At 44.0% G+C, this 19,563-nt stretch overlaps 1 protein-coding gene and 1 long non-coding RNA gene across 2 annotated transcripts in view; one reads left to right on the forward strand and one right to left on the reverse strand.

Annotated features, from left to right (window-relative positions):
• The window catches only part of LOC138729164 (uncharacterized), a 113,893-nt gene that overhangs the window by 29,942 nt on the left and 64,388 nt on the right, over positions 1-19,563 (forward strand). The window lies entirely within an intron of this gene.
• On the reverse strand, positions 1,850-19,168 carry TNFSF15 (TNF superfamily member 15). The gene is made up of 4 exons (XM_069873136.1): positions 18,543-19,168; positions 10,878-10,929; positions 10,238-10,285; positions 1,850-7,386 (listed from the first exon to the last, which is right to left on the reverse strand). Exons 1-4 carry the CDS (start codon positions 18,738-18,740, stop codon positions 6,965-6,967), a joined length of 720 nt encoding a protein of 239 aa, XP_069729237.1. The 5' UTR covers positions 18,741-19,168; the 3' UTR covers positions 1,850-6,964.

The raw sequence follows: 19,563 nt of genomic DNA on the forward strand, positions 1-19,563 counted from the left end.
CCTTAGGAGACAAAGCCTCTGTACCTTATCAGAGTGGACTTAAAGTGCTTCCCAAGAGCTGAATGCATTGACTGTGACATTAAGCTTGTCCCCAGCTTGGGAAAGGGGTCTTCATGCAGGAGTGAAGCTGGCAAGTAGCAGATCCAGCTGTGGTTGGGAATCTTGGCCAACGGATGAGAGCTGGGAGTGTCAATGTCTCACAGTGACTGTCCTACTGTGCAGAAGGAATTTCATGAGTAACAACTTCATCACATGAAAGTGATGTTCTCCCTTCTCTCATGATACACGCCCACATATTATACTTTCTCAGACCCCTGAGAAGGTGTGCGTAGTGCTATTATCATCTTACTTGCATTTAGTTACAAAAATACTATATATATCTATCTATATCCCTCTGCAGCCCTGGGAGAAAAGCACCTCTATTATTGCCACCTTCTCTAGAATGCACAGCCTTTCATAACTGTGCATCTATTCCTCCGCCTTGCTAAAGAGGGTGTCTAGATATTTATTAAGAATAGACACTTTGTATGATTAAAGGTAGGCAAAATGAAGCACAATGCTAGGGTAGAGGGACTGCATGTGCTAATTCAAGCTGTTAGCCAATATGTTCAGAGCACAGAGTAAAATGGCAATAAAACAATAAACTTAGTTCAAGTTAAAAAGGGAAATAGTAATAATATAATTTGCTTTTGCTATTCTTTTAAACTTGAGGTAGTTCTTAGGTTTAAAAAGATATAAATCTTTTCTGTATTATACATAAGGGATCTGATTCCTGGGATCTGATTCCTACAATCTGATTAGCTCTTGGCTGATCTACAGAGGCTGTAACCCACATCCTAAGGAGGCATGTGGGGTATTTGTAAATAGATGGGAACCAGTGAAAACATATGTCCTCCATCAGAGGACCTTCCTTGATCCAGAGCACAGAGCCCTTATCCAGAAACCTCTTCTGAAGCAATTTAAATATGATACTCTGAGTTCAAGCCAGGAAAGCAAGAAAAATTGTAGAAACACAAAATAATATGCCCAATGGGGGAACATTTCTCAATTCTGCTAGAGGAAAGAAATTTGTTTTCTTGGCAGCAGTGGAATTGAAGATAACACCACACCAGATAAGAAATACATATTTGGTGGATGCTGCTATTATACTGAAGGTGTAAGGACAGCTAAGCTCAATTGAGCTTCCTACATAGAGTAGGGCTAACGGTGCCTAGAGCTCTTTTGTCTCCAAACAAGACTTTGACCCTAAACTGGCCAAAATTCCCTATGTGGGTTTTGCCTGGCAGCCAGCACAGTGTTTGGAAACACTCGATTCATTGTTCCCCGACTCAGTGGGCTGGAAGTACAGCTACGATGACATTTTTTATAAAGCACTGCTTTTCCATAGTTCATTTTGAAAAATAAAGTCTTAAGAAATAACAAAAAGAGGGAACCAGCTGTTCCCCACGTAGAAAAGAGGTTGAAAAAGGAGATCTGCTCAACCTCTACATTTTGCCTTTTGATATCATAGAATCAGAGAATAGTTTGGGTTGGAAAGGACCTTAAAGATCATCCAGTTCCACCCCTCCTGACATGGGTAGGGACACCTCCCACTGGATCAGGCTGCCCAAGGCCCTTCCAACCTGGCCTTGAACACCTCCAGGGATGGGGCAGCCACCACTGCCCTGGGCAACCTATTCAAATGCGAGTCTCTATGTCTCAGAGGAAAGCCTAATGATTGTGCATAAACAACAATTATTCACACATTAACACACAGCCAGCTAGGTTCCTTATGTATGAGCATCCTTTGGCTGTATCAGATGTTCATTAAGCGTGCTATTTGGTTAGTGTTTTTGGAAGGGCATCGGGATCAGAAGCTGTCACATTAGTTAACTTGCATTTTTATTTTCACGAAACTTGGAAACAAGGAGCTAAGTCAGTTCTGCTGGTAAAGGCGCGTATCAGTACTGAAGCACAAGACAATATACAATCACTTATATGAAAATACATTACAATAGCAAAATGCTATACTGGTGTCTGACACCCAGATCTGGGCAAAAGTTCTTGACATTTTCTGATTCTTCTAAAGAATGAATTTTCTCCCCATTTCTCATCTGAAATGATGGGCCACTCAAGGAAAGCAAACAACAAAACACAGTGTGGTCGGTTTATACCATGCAGAGGTGAAAAATGAGATTCCCTCAAAATTTTGAGATATCCACGTCAAAAATGGCAAGTGGATACCTTAATTCATTCCATTTTGTCTGTGCTGCCATTCAAATTGGCCTGGTAGAGCCTGCTCATCTCAATATCCAGTGAACTCTTGCATTACAAATTGTCTCAACACCGTCCTTGTTGTCATTCAGGTTAGGTTTTGCTAAGGAAAGTGACCTTCAGTTTTACACCTCTAGACCCTAATCCTACCAACATACTTGTGCTGGACATGGGCCACATAAGCACTCTTTGATTTGGAGATTCCTATAATGGTGTAATCGAAAAAAACTTCTTAATCCATTTTAAGCTTGAGCAATATTGATTTTTACTCCTCACATAAGCCAAACAGGAAAACTGAACATGTTTTTACAATGATATCCAGTTAGCCGCATGCTCAGGACTAAGTACAGCACAAGTTTATGTTGGTAAGATCAGAGCTGTAATCTTTACAGTTTGATTTCAATTTACTTCTGCATGTACAGGGAGAGAAAGTTAATGCTTATTTACCAATACTTAATTTTTAAGGGAAAGGAAGAGGTAAGTGAACCCTTTTGTGGATTTGGGTTATACTTAGTGTTAGTTTTTGGGGATCAAAGATACTAGGGAAGAAGAGAATTCCCAAGAACTGAAATACTTTGTTCAGACTTCATATTAAAAAAAAAAGTCTGTTACTCTTTCTTTCAATGGTTTTCTTCTGAAAAGCACTTAATTTTTTTTTTCCTAAGGAATTTAAGCGTCAAAGCCTCAAATCATATCTTTTAAACTTATTTGGCACAGGGTTCCTATTTCACCCTTTTTTTTCCAGCTTGTTTTTTTTAATAACTGTTTTAGTTTCACATCCATCTAAGACAAAACACATTTTCAGTTTGACCACAGGCTGAAAGATGATCTGTTCACATTGCCAGATTTAGTCATCTTCTCATTCAATTGAAAATGCTGATGCGTATCCATCTTCACCTCTTCAGAGACAATTCTCATTAGAGAAAACTTCTAATTCAAGAAATGCAAAGTTCTGAGAACACTTCTGTACTTATTTAGCTTTGGAAAAATCTGAGACTCCACAACTTGGGTTTGGTCTACTTGAGATTAAGTTTGACCTCTGCATCACTTAAGTGGCTTTGCTCTGACTTCACGCTGTTGACTTCTGTGGATGAATATCTGATACATAACAGGGTCAGATCCAGCCCCTGCATACTTATTATATTTGCTGGTCACTGTCACAGAAGTATTATTAGCACGGACAAGGGGAGAAAAAGGGAGAAAGAAAGAATTTCCACTAGGGTAGATGTGTGGATTAATATGCCTACACCACTTTAAAACAAGTAATGTCAGATATATTACCTTATGTCATACAAAATGTGCAAGTGCGCTAAATGTGTGTAATGAGGTGCAACAGCTTGCTCTAACTGGACTAAAATAAATAGTTTTGTGCCACTGATAGTGGATTGAGAGAGTCACATCTGTGATGGAGCTGTGGCAGGCTCCATCAAATTTTTGCTGGTGAAATTTAGCATTGGTATATGATGGACACAAATTATGTGCCTTCTGGCTGGAAAGACTCATTATTGCCAATGAGTTTCCTAGAACTTCTATGGAATATAGACAAATATATGTCTATGTATATAGGTGTAAATATCCCATAGAAGGCTATTTTCTTGTATGCCAAATACTGCATCCACCACTCCTTTCCCCCAGACTTCAAATTTACCATCAGGCATTAAATGATGATGGATTTAGATCCAGTTTTTATGGAAGCCTCCTATCAGGATCGCGTTATGGCCTCAGGCAAATGCCACATTATTGCATTTGCAGAAATAAAGAGCTTTCTGGATTTCCGTAACTGTCTCGGAACAGCTAGAATTTGCACCCCAATTTTCTCCAAGGATCAACTAAATTCATTCTACATAACACTTCACAGAAGCTTTCCTACCTGGTTGCTGGGAATCACCTGTCCTGGACAGGTCACTTTTAAGTCTTCCCTTTACGAGATTTCCCACCTTGTTTTGTGTACTAATCACCTAAAGTGCTTTACATGGTGCTCTGCAACAGCTGTAAATTTTATATTTTCATGATTTCATATCCTGTTTTGGGCACACAACAAAGGGACCAGAAGCTCATAAGGACTTGATGTGTGGGATGTTGAGACAACACCTTAGGAAATCTGAGATATGGAAAGTCCTAGAGTTTCCGTAGAGAATAACTTTGTCTTGAACTGCCAAAAGAGTGAGATTTCATCAGATTTTACCATGGCATGGTGGGTTTCTGAGCAGTAAGAACAGCCCTGCCAAGGAGCTGAACGATCAGACACCTTTTCTGAGGAGTAATGAGGCCAGGTTGCATGCAAGGTACTGAAGGGATGGATGCATGGGGAACAAATCTTCCCACCTCAGCCAGTTTCAGCTTAAAAGAAAAGGTGAAGGAAACACAGGAGTAAGGACTCAAAGATGGAAGCAAATCTAGCTGATAGAGACATAAGAGGATGTTTTGGCCCAAAGTGTTTGCACTTCCTAGTAGGATCATTACCTTTGCTTTCTGCCCTTCTAACCTATTGTCAGATGCCTGTTTTCTCTGTGCACTGGGGCAATTGAAGAGAGAAGCTGCATGTAGAGAATCAGACTTGGATAAATACGTGTCCTTACACCTAATGGACAGGGCCAAGAAGGCAGGAAGGTGTCAGTGAGAGAAAGGTATCAAGAGGACAGATGAGATGTGGATATGGGAAAAAGGAAGGATAAGTCAAAGAAAAGGTGGGAAGCCAAAAGGTAGTGAGGTTTTGATGTAGGGACATTGGCAAGGTCTCCTAAAAGTATAGTGTTGTATAGTGGATCAATGCCCAATGACCAGACTCAAGAGAACCTGGAAGCAAGACAGACATCCACTGAGGAAAGAAAGTGGGGCACGATGGCAATCTCCTATCTTTTGCTCTGTGTTTAATGTTGTTTCAGTGCAGATAAAATAGGGATGGACTGAAACTATGGGACCCAGGCACTGCAGAATGGGGAAGGGTGGCCAAAAAACCTTCTTTTCTGAGACAGAAGACATAGAAGACTTGCTACATTTAAGGGCATGCTGAAGAGACAGAGATCCTGGTGTTGCCTGGATCTCGCACCTCCTGCTCTGCTCTACTCCTCCCTTCATGCCCAATCTGCCTTGGCCTTTCTCTGTGCTCTATCCTTCAGCTGTGCTACTGACTTTACCATGTCAAATCAAGTAGATCTTTACATAGCAATAAATTGTCTCCTGCTAGGAAGAGGCTCACTGTGGACAAAGCAACTTAGTCTCACAGTTGGATGGGCTGGAATATCAATCGTGGTCTTTTGTAGCTGGGCTGTCTCCACCAGAGAAATTCTTTGCCTACTTGAGCTCTTCAGCTACAATCCTTCATCCTCAGTGCAACAGCCCTTGACACTTACTGTGCTTCAGGCAATTGAGTCTTGCTGTGACTTCTGGCCAAGACGCAGAAACTGGAGGCAAGGCAGGAAAGAGAAAGAAGTTGCAAAGAACGAAGCCTGATTGTTGAGAATGGCTGGGTGGTAGGTGCTGAGGTGTGAGACCTCCTGGCAGTTAAGAGTGTAAAGTCCGAATCTACAAGAACATATCATTGTTAGTGATGTATTTGAAGAATCATAGAAACACAGAATGTCCTGAGGTGGAAGGGACCCACAAAGATCATCTAGTCCAATTCCTGTCCCTACACAGGGCACCCCAACATTCACACCATGTGTCTGAGGTCATTGGCCAAATGCTTCAGGAATTGTCAGGCTTGGAGCCATGACTGCTTCTCAGGGGAGCTGTTCCAGTGTTCTACCACCCTCTGGGTGGAGAACCTTTCCCTATAAAGCACCAAGATTTCTTTAGTTGCACTTGATTTGCATTAAACATAATAGAAAACAAAATATTGCAGAGGTTTTCTCTCAAAATTTCAGTGGTTGGTTTAAAAAGGGTGGAAAATTTTGCTGTATCTCTCTCACTGCCTTGTCTTTTCTGATTTCCTAATGCTAGGGCCTGGCTGGTAGATCCCACTTTCATGTTGAAACAGAAAGTGTTTGTCTGCATTCCCTAGAAATTGTTTATGAATTTTCAAGGTTGCACAGTGACTCAGAGAACTGTAAACAATTCCTTGGGGAAAAAAATTCAAGTAGCTTCTGCAAAACACAAGATATAATTTTAATGTACTTTACAGGGAAGTTGGAAGGGCTTAATTAAGCAGTTAATGATTAATCTGATCTTGATGTTAGTGCAAAGTACTGAGCAAATCTATTTGTAAGGAAATGAAGAAAAGTTATTACTTTTTAGAACCAAGAATCTGAAGCAGGGTCATGCAAAACTAAACTGCAAGTGCTGGAAGAAGTTTAAAACACCTTTTTGAGTTGAGAAAATTATGTACTGGAGGTAGAATTAGTGATGTAGCATAGCTGCAATGTTCAATATTCCCACCCACAGCTATAAACTGTTCCTCCCTAGCTTATAAGGTTTAGAAGAGCCCTCAGTTTTTGCTTCCAAAAATATTTTTCCCTCCAATTTGAATTTCATCTTTTTGGTTTTTTTCCCTTAGGTTTTTTGTTTGTTCGTTTGTTTGTTTTGATTCAGCCTGTGGTTTTAGCTTTCCCTACCCCTTAGTTTCAGGCTGTAGGGAACTGCAGGGCAGTGACAGTACAGAAGGAGGAGAATAGCACAGAGATCGCACCCTGGTGCACACCCACAAAGCCAAGATCCAGTGAGATCACATCAGGACCCTGAAGGGACTCCCCCACCAGCTGCTGCCAGGGATCTACAGTAAAAACGCACCAAAGAAGGTTTTATGCTCCGTAGTGTAATCCACCAGCCTGATGTCACTAACGTTGACCATTAGCTTGTCTCCAACTTCTAAAGAGACCACAGCACCCAGATAAATGGGCTGGAACCAGTTGTTTCCCTTCTCATTGAGGGTCTTTATGCCAGTCAGCAGCTGGGTGGGCTCAGGGTAACTGTCAGTGACTTTGGTGATGATCTCAGTGACAGAATTTGTTTTACTTTCAGTGGTCCCTCGGAAAGTGACCTGAGCGTAGACATAGTAGTCTCCAGACACAGGTATCACCAGTGCGCTGCTGGAATAACTCAGGTTGTTCTTGGTGAAGGCCAAGCCTCGCTTGTCTTCCCACTGCAGAATGGGCAGATGGTTTCCCACGGTGTTGATGAGATCTTGTCTCTTCACTGTGAGAGGAAGAAGAAATGACAAGTTGGTTTCCTATGGCCAGGTAAATGCTGCTGAATGTAAAGCAAGATCTCCACCCCAAAGGGCAAACAATTTAAATGGGGCAATCAAAACACTAGGACAGAAATGTTCGTATTTCACAGCTTGAAAATAGAGGTGAATTGGCTGCAGGCCAACTGTCCAGTGATAGTTTTGGAGGGTATCCATAGGTTGTCTAGATCTGAGCAACTGGGAGTGAAGCTTCCAAGGAAGCTCGTGGAAGATCTCGGCCAGTGCAGCTTGCCTGAAGGAAAGTGCTATGATTGGGTGTCCTGGTTTTAGGCCAGGTCTAGCTGAGTCTCATGGCACTGTGGAGCCATGAAGAGTAAAGCCAACTGTAGGTCTAGGGTGTGATCTTACTTATTTAGAGTAAAATTCTTGTCCTTGAGTGAAACCAGTGCTGGGGCAGTTGTACACATGGGTACCATGCCTGAACCTAATAGTTTGGGGCAGTAATAAGTAACACTAAAGCATCCTTTTCTTCAGTAGTGAAATTATGTTTCTTAGACAGATACTACTGCGCGTACGAAAGTTTCACAATGATCAGCATGAACCTTCACCAAGCACAGAGACACTTGAACTCCTCTTCCTGCCAAGTTGCCTCTGAAGGATGGAATCATAGAATAGTTTGCATTGGAAGAGACCTTAAAGATTTCTTCCTCAGAAAGCCAAGCTTTTCTTCCTCAGTGTTGTCAATGACATCTTTTTCAGTAGAGTTGCCTTTGGTGTCCAAGGTCAACTGATTTTACCAAAAACTCAGAAGACACTATTGTGCTTCAAGAGACCCAAATTCAAGCAACACGTTGTATTCAACACCATTTTTATCTCTAGGTTTTTTTCAATATGCTTTGCTGGAACAAAACACTAAGCTTGGTGTTAGCCTCAGCTTTCCTCCAAGGTTTTTCCCAGTCTTGTGGTCAGCCGGTTACAAGCAGAGCTCTAATCCATACCCCACGGTTAACCTGATCCAAGCTGAGGATGATCCTCAGGCTGAAGGGGAGGAATCAGGGACCTGCTGCTCTATTCCCTTCACCCCTCCTCCATCATCTTAATCTTTCTTACACAACAGCAAGGAGAATAAACCCTAGCACTTACTCATTTTTCTGCAGAGAAGAAAAAGAGTTTTCTCTGCTCTTTACTGACTGTCACATAAAATGTTTGTGGTATCACAGCAGCTGAGACACTGAAAAGGAAGAGGATATGAACTATTAAGATCCTGCTAGGTATTAGAATGAACCTGGAAAGTTAATGTTAAATGCTAAGAATTTCTGAGGCGACTGATTTCCAGGAAATGAGACCTTTCTAATGAGCTTGAGCTAGCGTTTGAAGTTGATTTTGATTCAGTATTTGGGGAAGGGGTATGTGTGCATGGGCAGGGAGTCAAACAGAATGCAGAGAAGGGAAAGCTTTGTAATTCTTATGGCAGTAACTATTAGGTTTATACTGGCTGAAATGAGATTCAGAAAAACTAACATGCTCAGCTCCCAGCAGCATCCGTTTCTCTCTCTTTTCTAGCAATAAATAATCTATAAGGAGCTAAGAAGGTGTTAGGAGTGCAATTTCTTGCATGTTCTCTGACTAGAACAACACAACAAGGGCTTTTTTTTCTGCCTGCCTGTCAGTACCAAATCTTTCTGATCTTTCCCCAGGAGGCAAAGTACATGAGGAGAATTTCTGTGAGGGTTAACAATACGTAGGGATTGTGATAGCAAACCTAGCTAAATTATAGATACATTATAAGGACAATGAGGCTTAAAGCCAATGGAGTTTTGCCTGATGCAGAGAGAGAGGTATAAAAGAAAACAAAAGTACTCATCATCTGCCTTCATCCTTCTCTACCTCTTGGGTTTCTAGGGCATGGTCTGAGTCCTGGTAAAAACTAAAGCAGTATTTGAATTGCTCTAAGATTTGCAAGAACTTGGAGTAAACAAACCCTCTCAGCATTTGGTTGGTAGCAGACTAAATCTTGTTTGAGATGGGAAGGATTAGAGTATTTTCAGAGAATGTCCTGGGCTCTTTTCCATCTTGGGAACGTGAGAGGAAAATTGAAGAGAAGTTGCATGGGAAATACTCCTTTCTGTGTACAATGACACATTTAAAATGTCAATGACACTCAATTCTTCAATGTTTTTTGGAGCTAAAAAGCATCTCAAATGAAGTACATGATTTCATAACTTCTAGAATTAGGCAACTCTGAGTTCTACAGCAATGACCTCTATGTTAGGGTAAAGCTCACTTATTGATGCTCTCTATTTTTAAGTTAATTAATTTTTCCCATGCTTTCAATACCAGTCAGGAGGAAAAATGCATTTTCAGGCCTTTGAATACAAAGCCGTATTTCTAGCAGCAACCAAACTTCATACTGGTCATTTACTTATTTCATGAATATATATACTTCCTGAAAATATAGCTATTATGCTAACTCTTGAAGTAAATAAAATCTGCTTTTAGTAAGGCATTCATTGCTACAGTTCTTTCAACTTTCCTATCCACTATAAATTTTTGGCAACCCTTACATGTGAAATTACTTCTCCTTTCCCCAAATCCCTTTTGGTTTAGTCCCTTCCTGTAGAATTCCTCTTTCTTGGCAGCTTTGTGGTTACATTTTGTGGCACATTGCTGAATTTGTAGGGTTTCTGCAAACACGAGCTGCAGTAAATCTGTCATGGTCAACAAGGCAAATCTGATGATTATTTTCCCCATGTTTCCTGCCACACTCGATCCTATCAGCCCCACATAAACCGAGATTGTTGCACTGCTCTATCTGCTGTCATACCCATGGGAAACACTTCATTTTTGAACAAGCATTACCTGTCAGGTGTGCTCTTGGCTTTTCTGCACTGGAAAGCATATATGTACCTGGGGGAAAAGAAGGAAAAGAAGTGTGTAAGGATGCTTACTGCTGTTCAAGGCAACGAGATGTGAGTGGTGATAGATGCCAGTGAGGAATTGTGTGCAACCCCTTTCCATTTTGGCATGTGTTTGAGTCAGGAGTTATTTGCTGTGATTGTTTATTGACACTGTTGAGGTAATAAAATCTGTTTGCATATGCCCAAGCTTGTCAGACAAGGCACGTCGTGACAGTGTCCTAAAGTGCTACAGAGTCATTGGAGGTGTGATGTGTGTGGGCTCCCAAATCCACATTTTTGCATGTTCAGGGATTTATACTGATCTCAGAGAGCTGCTGGGGAGGTCTGTGCATGCACTAGAAAGAGCAAACTTGCACAGCTCTGGAGCTGGAAATGCTCACGCTAATACTACAGCCCCGGTTGGCTCCCTGCATCTTGTCACCCAGGTTTGCTTCTGCCCCAGCTTTTTGTTTCAGGGTGGATTTGGGTATCAGAGCAGAGGGCAGGCAGGGAAGTGTCTGGCAGCAGGGCACTGCAGAAGCGATTGCAATTACTCCATAAACAAAGGGGTTTGGGATGGGGGAAAAGATTGGCAAACCTACCAGAAGCCACTGCCCGTTGCTTCAGAAAGCGAGAGGTCCTCTCTTCTGTGACCTGTAGGAGAGGTTTGCAAGCAGTTAGCTCAGGGCTCTGGGGTGTTCACAGTGGGCTTGGTTTCCACTGTCCCAGAAAATAGAATATGCTACAGTAATAATATCAACCTCAGCTAGAGCTTTTATGTAAAAGGACAAGCCCTGACAGGGTTTTGCTTCATTGCAAGAGTTTTCTGCCATTTGTTTGAACTGCCTGAGTCTCGGGAAGGAAGCCAGGGACAGGACCTGGGATCCTGTGGTGGTGGTTGTGTTAAACTCCAGTCTTGTTCAGAGGGTGGACAAGTCCTTGGCATAACTGAGGGAGGACTGCAGAGTGGCCAGTGTGAATTAGCCATCACTAACCCTCCTTTGTGCCAGTGCCTCCATCCAGCACTGCTGGAGAACCTCTGCTGCTTCGAGATGATCCCGCCCCTCAATTTGTGCAGAGCAAACAGAGCAACATGAGCGATTCTTCCCTATTTCAAGACTCGGCAGGTCTGAGCCTTTGCAGGTGGTCAGTGAACAGACAAACTGAGATGTATAAGCTACGCAGCTACCATTTCACCTCCTTTTCTTTCTGCATCTGTATTATTTCAGACTGTTAGTCTGTTGCTTGGGTCCATCTTGAATGTGGGGTTGCCTTATTGGAAGATGGAAAGGAGCTAAGCAGGTCAGAGATTGCAGCTGGTGGAGGGTGAGTTCTGGCTCGATGACTTTCCTCCAAGGGAAGGCAAGATGATGCACGTTTCCTTGCCTCTTATGTTTTGTTTTAGAGCTGAACACCAGCACTTATAATGCATCCCTGTGCTAACATGTATTTGCATGGCAGCTAAGCATGGCCCTGGGCAGTGACAAGCTGTTCTAATATTTAGATCGAGCAGTTCAAAGAGAAGCTGCTGTCTGCCTGCCACAAACCTACAAGACGTGCGTCTATTTAAGGGTTGGTCCTTCTGAATGATGCTTGGGCACGGCCAGTGGCTTCTTGTTGGGTGCTGGTCCTCCTACAGCAACCTGCAAAGCACCATGGGTCCTAACTGGAGGATGCTGTGGGATGCTGACTGTACCTGACCTCCATGGGGTGTGAGGAGCATCTCTTCTGTTTTCCTCTAGGCCACCAGTGTGGTTGCAGAAAGCAGACAAACTGGGTTATGCAGCCAGCTCAGGGTTGACTATCAGGGCTGTCAGGAAGCCCTGTCATGCAAGATTTTTCAGAAGTAAGTTGATGTGTTATGGTGTGTTCTATGGACAGCTACAATAAATCTATTGAACAGAGTAAACTGCCTCTGAACGGCTTGCAGCTAAGGATTTGATGCACATTGTTTAATAAACAGGCTGAAATAGTATTAGCACGTAGAGGCTGAAGCTCTCTCCTCGTTTGTCTCACACAACTTCAAATATTGCAGGAGAAGTAGGAAATAGATAATTCATATTGGCTGGGGAAGGGAGAATGTTTGTGGAAGGACTCAGTCTGACTGCGTTTGGGGACTTCTAGGTACTCCAGTAAGCCCAAATACATGATTCTATGATATTTTAGTGTTACTAACAGTAAACATCAGTGTGCTCATTCAGGAAACCATCATTTCTAAACAGTGGCTCCAGAGTGTTGGGAAAAAAGAATGGAGAAGCAAAACTGCAGGGAAAATTCTTTCTTTTCTTCCCTTCCCCACCTGCACACACATCCATAGCCCAGCCACAGGAGTCTGCTGCTCTGCGGAAAATGCCATCTCGAAAAGAAGGTGGTGTGAAAGCTCAGTGTGTGGCTGACAGAGAGGAATGGTGTTACACTGTCAGCAAGATGTGTGAGCCCTCATTAACACCAATGACTTTCTCCAAGGCCTCATCTGCTGGGTGTGATGTCTAAACATGACCATACTTTGGATGTGACACAGAGTCACAGCCAGGTGGCTTTGTCCTTCCCCTGGTGGGAAGAACCAGATTCATGTGGAGGATTTCCCTCCCACATTGCCCCTTTCTTTTGGCCAGGAGTATATGCATACAAGTGTATTTTACATCATTATTTACATAATACTTCCTGCGTATTTATCAAGTGACATATTTTCTAATGATGCTAAGTACTGCAATGAGCTACAAATCAATCTCAAACCTGCATTTAATCCCATAATTTCAGTGGGACTATTTATGTATTTAAAGCCTAACTTCTGCTAAAGTACTTCATAGAAACTCAGATGTTCTGATACAAACGGAGGTGATGGGAAGGTGGGAATGATAGCAAGGAGAATTATAAAATATAACAAAATGGTTGTGACTAGGAATCATAGAATAGTTTGGATTGGAAGGGACCTTAAAGATCATCTACTTCCAACCCCCTTGCAATGGGCAAGGACACCTCCCACTAGATCAGGCCGCCCAAAGCCTCGTCCAACCTGGCCTTGAACCCCTCCAGGGATGGGGCAGCCACAACTTCCCTGAGCAACCTGTTCCAGTGCCTCACTACTCTCATAGTGAAGAAATTCCTCCTTATGTCTAGTCTAAATCTGCCCCTCTTCAGTTTGTACCCATTGTCCCTCGTCCTATTACTACATGCCCTTGTGAACAGTTCTTCCCCAGCTTTCTTGTAGCCCCTTCAGGTACTCCTTCGAGACTTCTCTATCCCTAGGCTGAACAAGCCCAACTCTCTCAGCCTGTCTTCATATTGGAGGTTCTCCAGCCCTCAGATCATCTTTATAGTCCTCCTCTGGACCTGTTCCAACAGCTCCATATCCTTCTTATATTGAGGCTTCCAGAACTGGACACAATACTCCAGCTGAGGTCTCACAAGAAAGGAATAGAGGGGCAGAATCATCTCCTTGTTGAAGAACTGGAAAGAAGCTTTTTTTGCAACCTCGTTTGTTTCCAGAGAAGTCCAGATGGAAACTGAGGTGCAGGACCTGCATTAATAGATGCTAAAGGGCAGTGTGGTGCAGCAGAAGGAGCAGGGTCTGCAAGGTGTGAAATTATTCTCTTGCTTGGTAAAGGTAGGAGAATTTTTTTCAATTGTGCTGTTTAATAAGGATGCAAATCTAAACCTGTTGTAGATATTTTAGCACTAGTCAATGCTACCTAATGGCCAGGTATTAGTAATATTTGTCCTGAATAGGCACAGATGATGTACGTAGTGCAGATGAGGTGGTGATCAATAGCTGAGTAGTATAAGGCAGCAGAGGGATCAATTATGCAATCAGTGGCTTTCTCTCTTTTCCTTTCTTGCTTAGCTGTTATTCTGAAAAGTTCACAGCTTGGCTTCAGTTTTCCCTTTGGTTATGGTGGATAACCTGTAACCAGCACTGAGGGATGTTGAAAATCCCACCGTATAGCTGACCTGCAGACAAATGATGTCTTGGACTGCTGAAGACTTACCCTGAAGACTGTGGTATGCAAAACACTTCTATATTGTTTTCATACCAGGAATGTCCAAAAGCCCCACTGCATTCATAACCACATACCACTAGAGCAAAAAAGAAAGGCTTAACATCCCCTGTTCATGCGCTTTGCCTCTTGCACCTCCAGGAAGGGGCAGAGATATCGGATAGAGAACCGCATGGGAAAAGCAGCTTAGCACTGCAGGCATAGAGACTTAAGAAGCAAAATAACCCCTGCACCTCCATCTATTCCATTTTTAGCACAGGATCTTTTATAGGCAGGGGCTGTGCAGTCCATACATCCACAATTTTGGTAGCTCCAGAGAGACTGTGTGGCCTGGGCTAGCCGTTTTTGGTAGAGGTCTGCCCTGTGCCTGTCAAAACTGACCTCAGTTGGGAGTATTTTGGCTGGATTATAGTGTGCAGTGTAAGCACACACCCAGGGCATGTGCTCCTGTGCTCCTTCGCCTACGAGAACCGCATGCACCAAGAAGCAATGACCAATCAGGAATTTTACTGCTGCTGGCTTTTGGAAGGGGAATCCCATGCACCTGGGCCTAGGTGCAATTTTCCTAGGCATTTCTCCATCTCTGCAGATCAGGAACCAATTTCAGGTTTGCCTTCCCATTTGGGCAGGCCATCAGAGTTCTGGCTCTGCATGTTCTAGCAGTCTGTATTGAAGCTTTGCTGCTAGCTTCCTGGCTTCATCCTTTGCGACAGGATCCAGGTGGAGCTGCTAGGACTTTCAAGTCCCTCCTGTACTGTAGCAGCTCCCATCTCCATCACAAGGCTGACAGGGCACGCAGGTTCAAGTGCAATCCGTTGGATAGGTTTTGGAATCTCTCTTTATGCTGCTTATGGCCCAGCCATGCCAAGGATGCCATGAAAATAAGCCCAAGAACCAACATCTCCAGGCTACAGGACTTGATCCTCTGCTGTACTGGACTAGCTGAGTGGCTTGCTATGGTAGCCAGACATTCTCTTCTGACTGCTGTGCTGTTCCCTTGGTAGATTTGCACACTCAGACTGAAACTTGGCTCCCTTTTGGGGAAGGATGTGCAGCAGTCTTGGCTTTCCTCTGGAAGGGCTCCACTAGAGCCCTTTATAGATGTCCTGCTAATAATACAAGCCATGTGTTATTGCTTAAACAACCCTAATTCCTCACCTTACTCTGCCTTGAAGCACAAAAGAAAGTGATTTCTAATTCCAAAAGGGAAGCAGAGTAGTGAGCCTGGAAGGTGTCCAGGGAAATCGTCATCAGACTTGAATTATTCACACAAGACACATTATACCATGAAGGAAGGAGAACCAGTGGTTTATGCATGTCACTCCAATGACATAACTTGCCCTGCTTTTTCCTGAAAGGAACATTTCCAGAGGAAGAGGTCAGTTAGTGTCCCTTCAGAGGCAGAATGTGACACCACGTGTACACAGGAGTAGAGATTAACAAACTGCCTCACCTTGTAGGCAAATCAAAGAGGCACACCCCTGTTGCATAAACCTTCCCCAGCTGCCCTTCTCCTCCTCTTTGCTCCGGGAAGAACAGCCTCAGGAATTTACTACATCTGCTTCTCACCTGCTCAGCTGACAAGCCCCTTCCTCCTCCCAGGGCTGTCCCCAGAGTGTGAGAAGTTGATAATCTGGCATGTGTGAACTGAGCTCTGGTCCTGGGTAAACAAAAGGACTCCTCCCATGCGCTTGCTGACCAAAGGGTCAGCAAGTGAATAGCTAGTTGGAGCAAACTTAGGTCTGCCCACTTGCTCCCAGTATGCCCAGGGCATCCGCACCCCAAAACTAGGGCCACAGAGAGCTCTGGCACACGCGTCTGGTTGCAACATAGTCCTGACCCAGGCTATCATTTCATAGAATCATAGAATAGTTTGGGTTGGAAGAGACCTTAAATATCATCCAGTACCAACCTCCCTGCCACAGGCAGGGACACCTCCCGCTAGATCAGGCTGCCCAAGCCCCATGCAACCTGGCCTTGAACACCTCCAGGGATGGGGCAGCCACCACTTCCCTGGGCAACCTGGGCCAGTGTCTCCCACTCTTATCATGAAGAAATTCCTCCTTATGTCCAGTCTAAATCAGTTTATAGCCATTCTCCTTCATCCTATCACTACAAGCCTTTGTAAACAGTCCCTCCCAGCTTTCCTGAAGCCCCCATCAGATACTGGAAGGTTGCTATAAGGTCTCCTCAGAGCCTTCTCCTCTCCAGGCTGAACAACAACTGGCTGAACATACGGGCACATGAGAAAGGCATCCTTTAGCAAGGTAGTTCTAACACTTCAAATGCAGAAGGAAATGCAAAAAGATGTTTTGCCAAGAGTATGCCCAGATATGTTCCAATGGATTGAAAGAGCCTACAGCTATGCTGAACGCCAGAACTGAGCACCTGAACTCAGCCCACGATGTGGCTCCTTGGGGTACTAGCAGAAAGCTGCACCAGCAGACAAATCCACCCATTTGCGCTCTGTGGCAGGACAGCGCTGGTGATACAGTCAGCCACAAGCAGAGTGAATGAAGTATTCAAAAAATGCAGGATCCAGCTGAACCGTAGCTGGGCGCTCCACCCACCCGGCTTGGCACGGAGGCAGCAGGCAGCCGGCCAGCCCAATGATTTCTCTCTTCCTCACTGGGACTCACAGAGGCTGTAAGTCAACTGTTCACCTCATTACATCACTGTGGGAATACTACGCGCTAATAGATCAGTGCATATGCACAGAAACACACACTAGTGTAGCCTGTGCTAGAGCAAATCTAATGGCTTACATTTTGCTTTTCCTCTTAAGAATCCAAGCCTACTCATGAAAATACTTTTCTCTGCTAACACTGCCAACAGGATCAAGAGCCAGGAAGACATTAGTCTGATCAAACAAGGTAATGTTTTATTATTATTTCACTCTAAGATTGTTTTGAGAACTGCACTCTGTACAACCCCTCAGGATGCCAACAAAGAACAATGCAGCCGAGACTGTCCAAAGAGCCTCTTCACTCCATATGCACCTGCTCTAGCTGGCCTCAAGAGCACTAACAGGGTCAGCACAGTAACGTGCACTTTCGCATGTGCAAGAAATTGCCAGATTTAACTGCCTGAGATACCGCACAGGGCTGTTACAACTCCTTTCAGCTATGTACGAAGGTATAGCTGCCTAACACAAGATGCTGCACCCAGAAGGCCAGCATCACTTGGGTATGAGACCTTGGCTTGAAGTTAAATCAGGACGAGCATGTCTCTGCGCAGCCAAGAGTGCGCATGCACACAGAGAGGGGTACAGCTGTCATACTTCAAACATCTGTAGGCTAAATGTATGCAAGGTTAACAATCTGCCTTCAAGGCAACTTACTAACATTTCTTTCTTTTGCAGTTTCTAAGTGAGCATGTAACAAACAGGCTCATTAGTTGGGGAATTTCAGACCTGAAGGTGAAATTAAAACTTTAATTCTTCAGACTTATATGCATATCTGCATCCTTCTAGCACGGGGCAGTCCTGCTGAATTCATAATCCACAGTGGAAACAGGCATTTGTTTGCAGTCTGGTACAAGGAGTGAGATGGCATAGAAGGGCAGTAGAAGCAGTCACACCAACAAGCTTGTATCGCAAATTGATTTTAGCTGTCTGTCAAAGGAGAAGAGCTGAGCAGATACCTGGATCTAGAGAAAGTTTTGATGAAGATTAAAAAAATGGGATGCAAAATATAGGGTCAGGCTTGATAATCATCCCAAATTCTATCTCTGCAAGATTTTGCATTAATAATATATGAGAGCTGTAGCTGTCTGCCCCATGATGGATGATCAATACTGACCCATTGACATCAGCCACGTGGTCAGCAGATGTTTGCCGAACCAGGACACTGGGAGGGTAAATCTCAGAGTTAACCCAAAAGAAAGGAGAAATATGAGCCACAGCAACAAAATCTGTGTGAAGTCAGTGGAGAAACACGGGCTTCCATCAATAAGCAATTTTTCTTAAGTATTTCCTGCAGCATATCCATAAAAGTTTTAAAGAGGAGTGTTGGACTGTGACCATAGTGAAATTAACATCAGGGGAACAGAAATCATTACTTTAAAAGACCAAACAGCAATAAGATTTATGCCAGGCAGATTTGCTTTGCGTAAGGAAGAAAGAATGTAACACGTTTCTTGCATTCTCTTAAGCATGAGAAACTCATAAAAAGAATGAAAGAACCAAACAAGTACAACCCTGGAGACGTGGGATGCAGAACTGTCTTCCTTGCAAGGTGGCAGGACATAAATGGGTTGTCAGTTCCTTACCTGGCCGGCGCAGGAGCTGGGGGCTCTGAGGTTTCCAGCGAGAAGGTAGGCAGTGAGCAACGCCAGAACCAACACGGAGAGCAGACACAGCACCACCGCGCATCGTATCCTCCTCAAATCCTCCTTGAGGTGCGTCCTGGAAACTTGGTTGGTCCCAAGAGCTGTCTCCTCCAGGTTTATCTGGGTGACGCCTTCCATGCCGGTGCCTGGCGCGTGAGCCGCTGCTGTTCCTGGATGGGAACTGGCAAGGGCAAAATCTCTTCTGGTGTCTGTCCTGCATGGAGACCCCCATTAAATAAGAGCTGTCCCGAGTGTGGGAAGTCACCGACACACACACACCCTCCCTCCCAAGGAATGCACCGCCTACAATAGAAACCTAGCTCAGAGAAAGAGAGCACGGCAGCTCCCGAGGTCCCTGGGGTGCCTGGTGCTGCCTCTGTCTGGCTTTTTTTTCCCTTCGCTGTGCAGAAGGAAGCTAGGAAAGTCCCAGTGGGTGGAACCAGGATAAACCCTGCTGCTGGGCTGGATAAGCTTGAAAGCTTTTCCGCATGGCAAAGGGAACGTGAAACCAATGGGAGTGAAAGTGAGAAGCAGGGGGAGAATGAGAGCGATGAGCGGGAGGCATGTGGTGTCCCAGAGCCCAGCAGTTTCAGCAGAGCCCAGAGAGAAAAGGGAAGTCTTTTAGGGAAGTCGAGGGTATCGCAAATGACCCCAAAGAAAGGGTCTGATTCTCTAAAATGTTGCTTCAGTCCTACATTTTAGCAGAATTCACAGCGGGCTGCCGTGTACCTTTTGCACCGAAGAGTACAGGGGTCAGGCCTAAAGCAGGGTGGTTGTGAGCTGCTGCGGGGTTCATCTTCTCTGAACTTGCTTTAACTGTGCTTTCACAGGAGCCTGTTATCATTACCTGGAAAAGCTGTGACTTTTTTTATTGCACTTGGAAAGAATTTATGTCATCTTACATTACTGATAGCTGCTACCTCTGATTAAAAGGACCTGCTGCCTATTGACAACCCAAGAG

Source organism: Phaenicophaeus curvirostris, chromosome 20 (genome assembly GCF_032191515.1).
Source record: "Phaenicophaeus curvirostris isolate KB17595 chromosome 20, BPBGC_Pcur_1.0, whole genome shotgun sequence".
Taxonomy (NCBI): domain Eukaryota; kingdom Metazoa; phylum Chordata; class Aves; order Cuculiformes; family Cuculidae; genus Phaenicophaeus; species Phaenicophaeus curvirostris.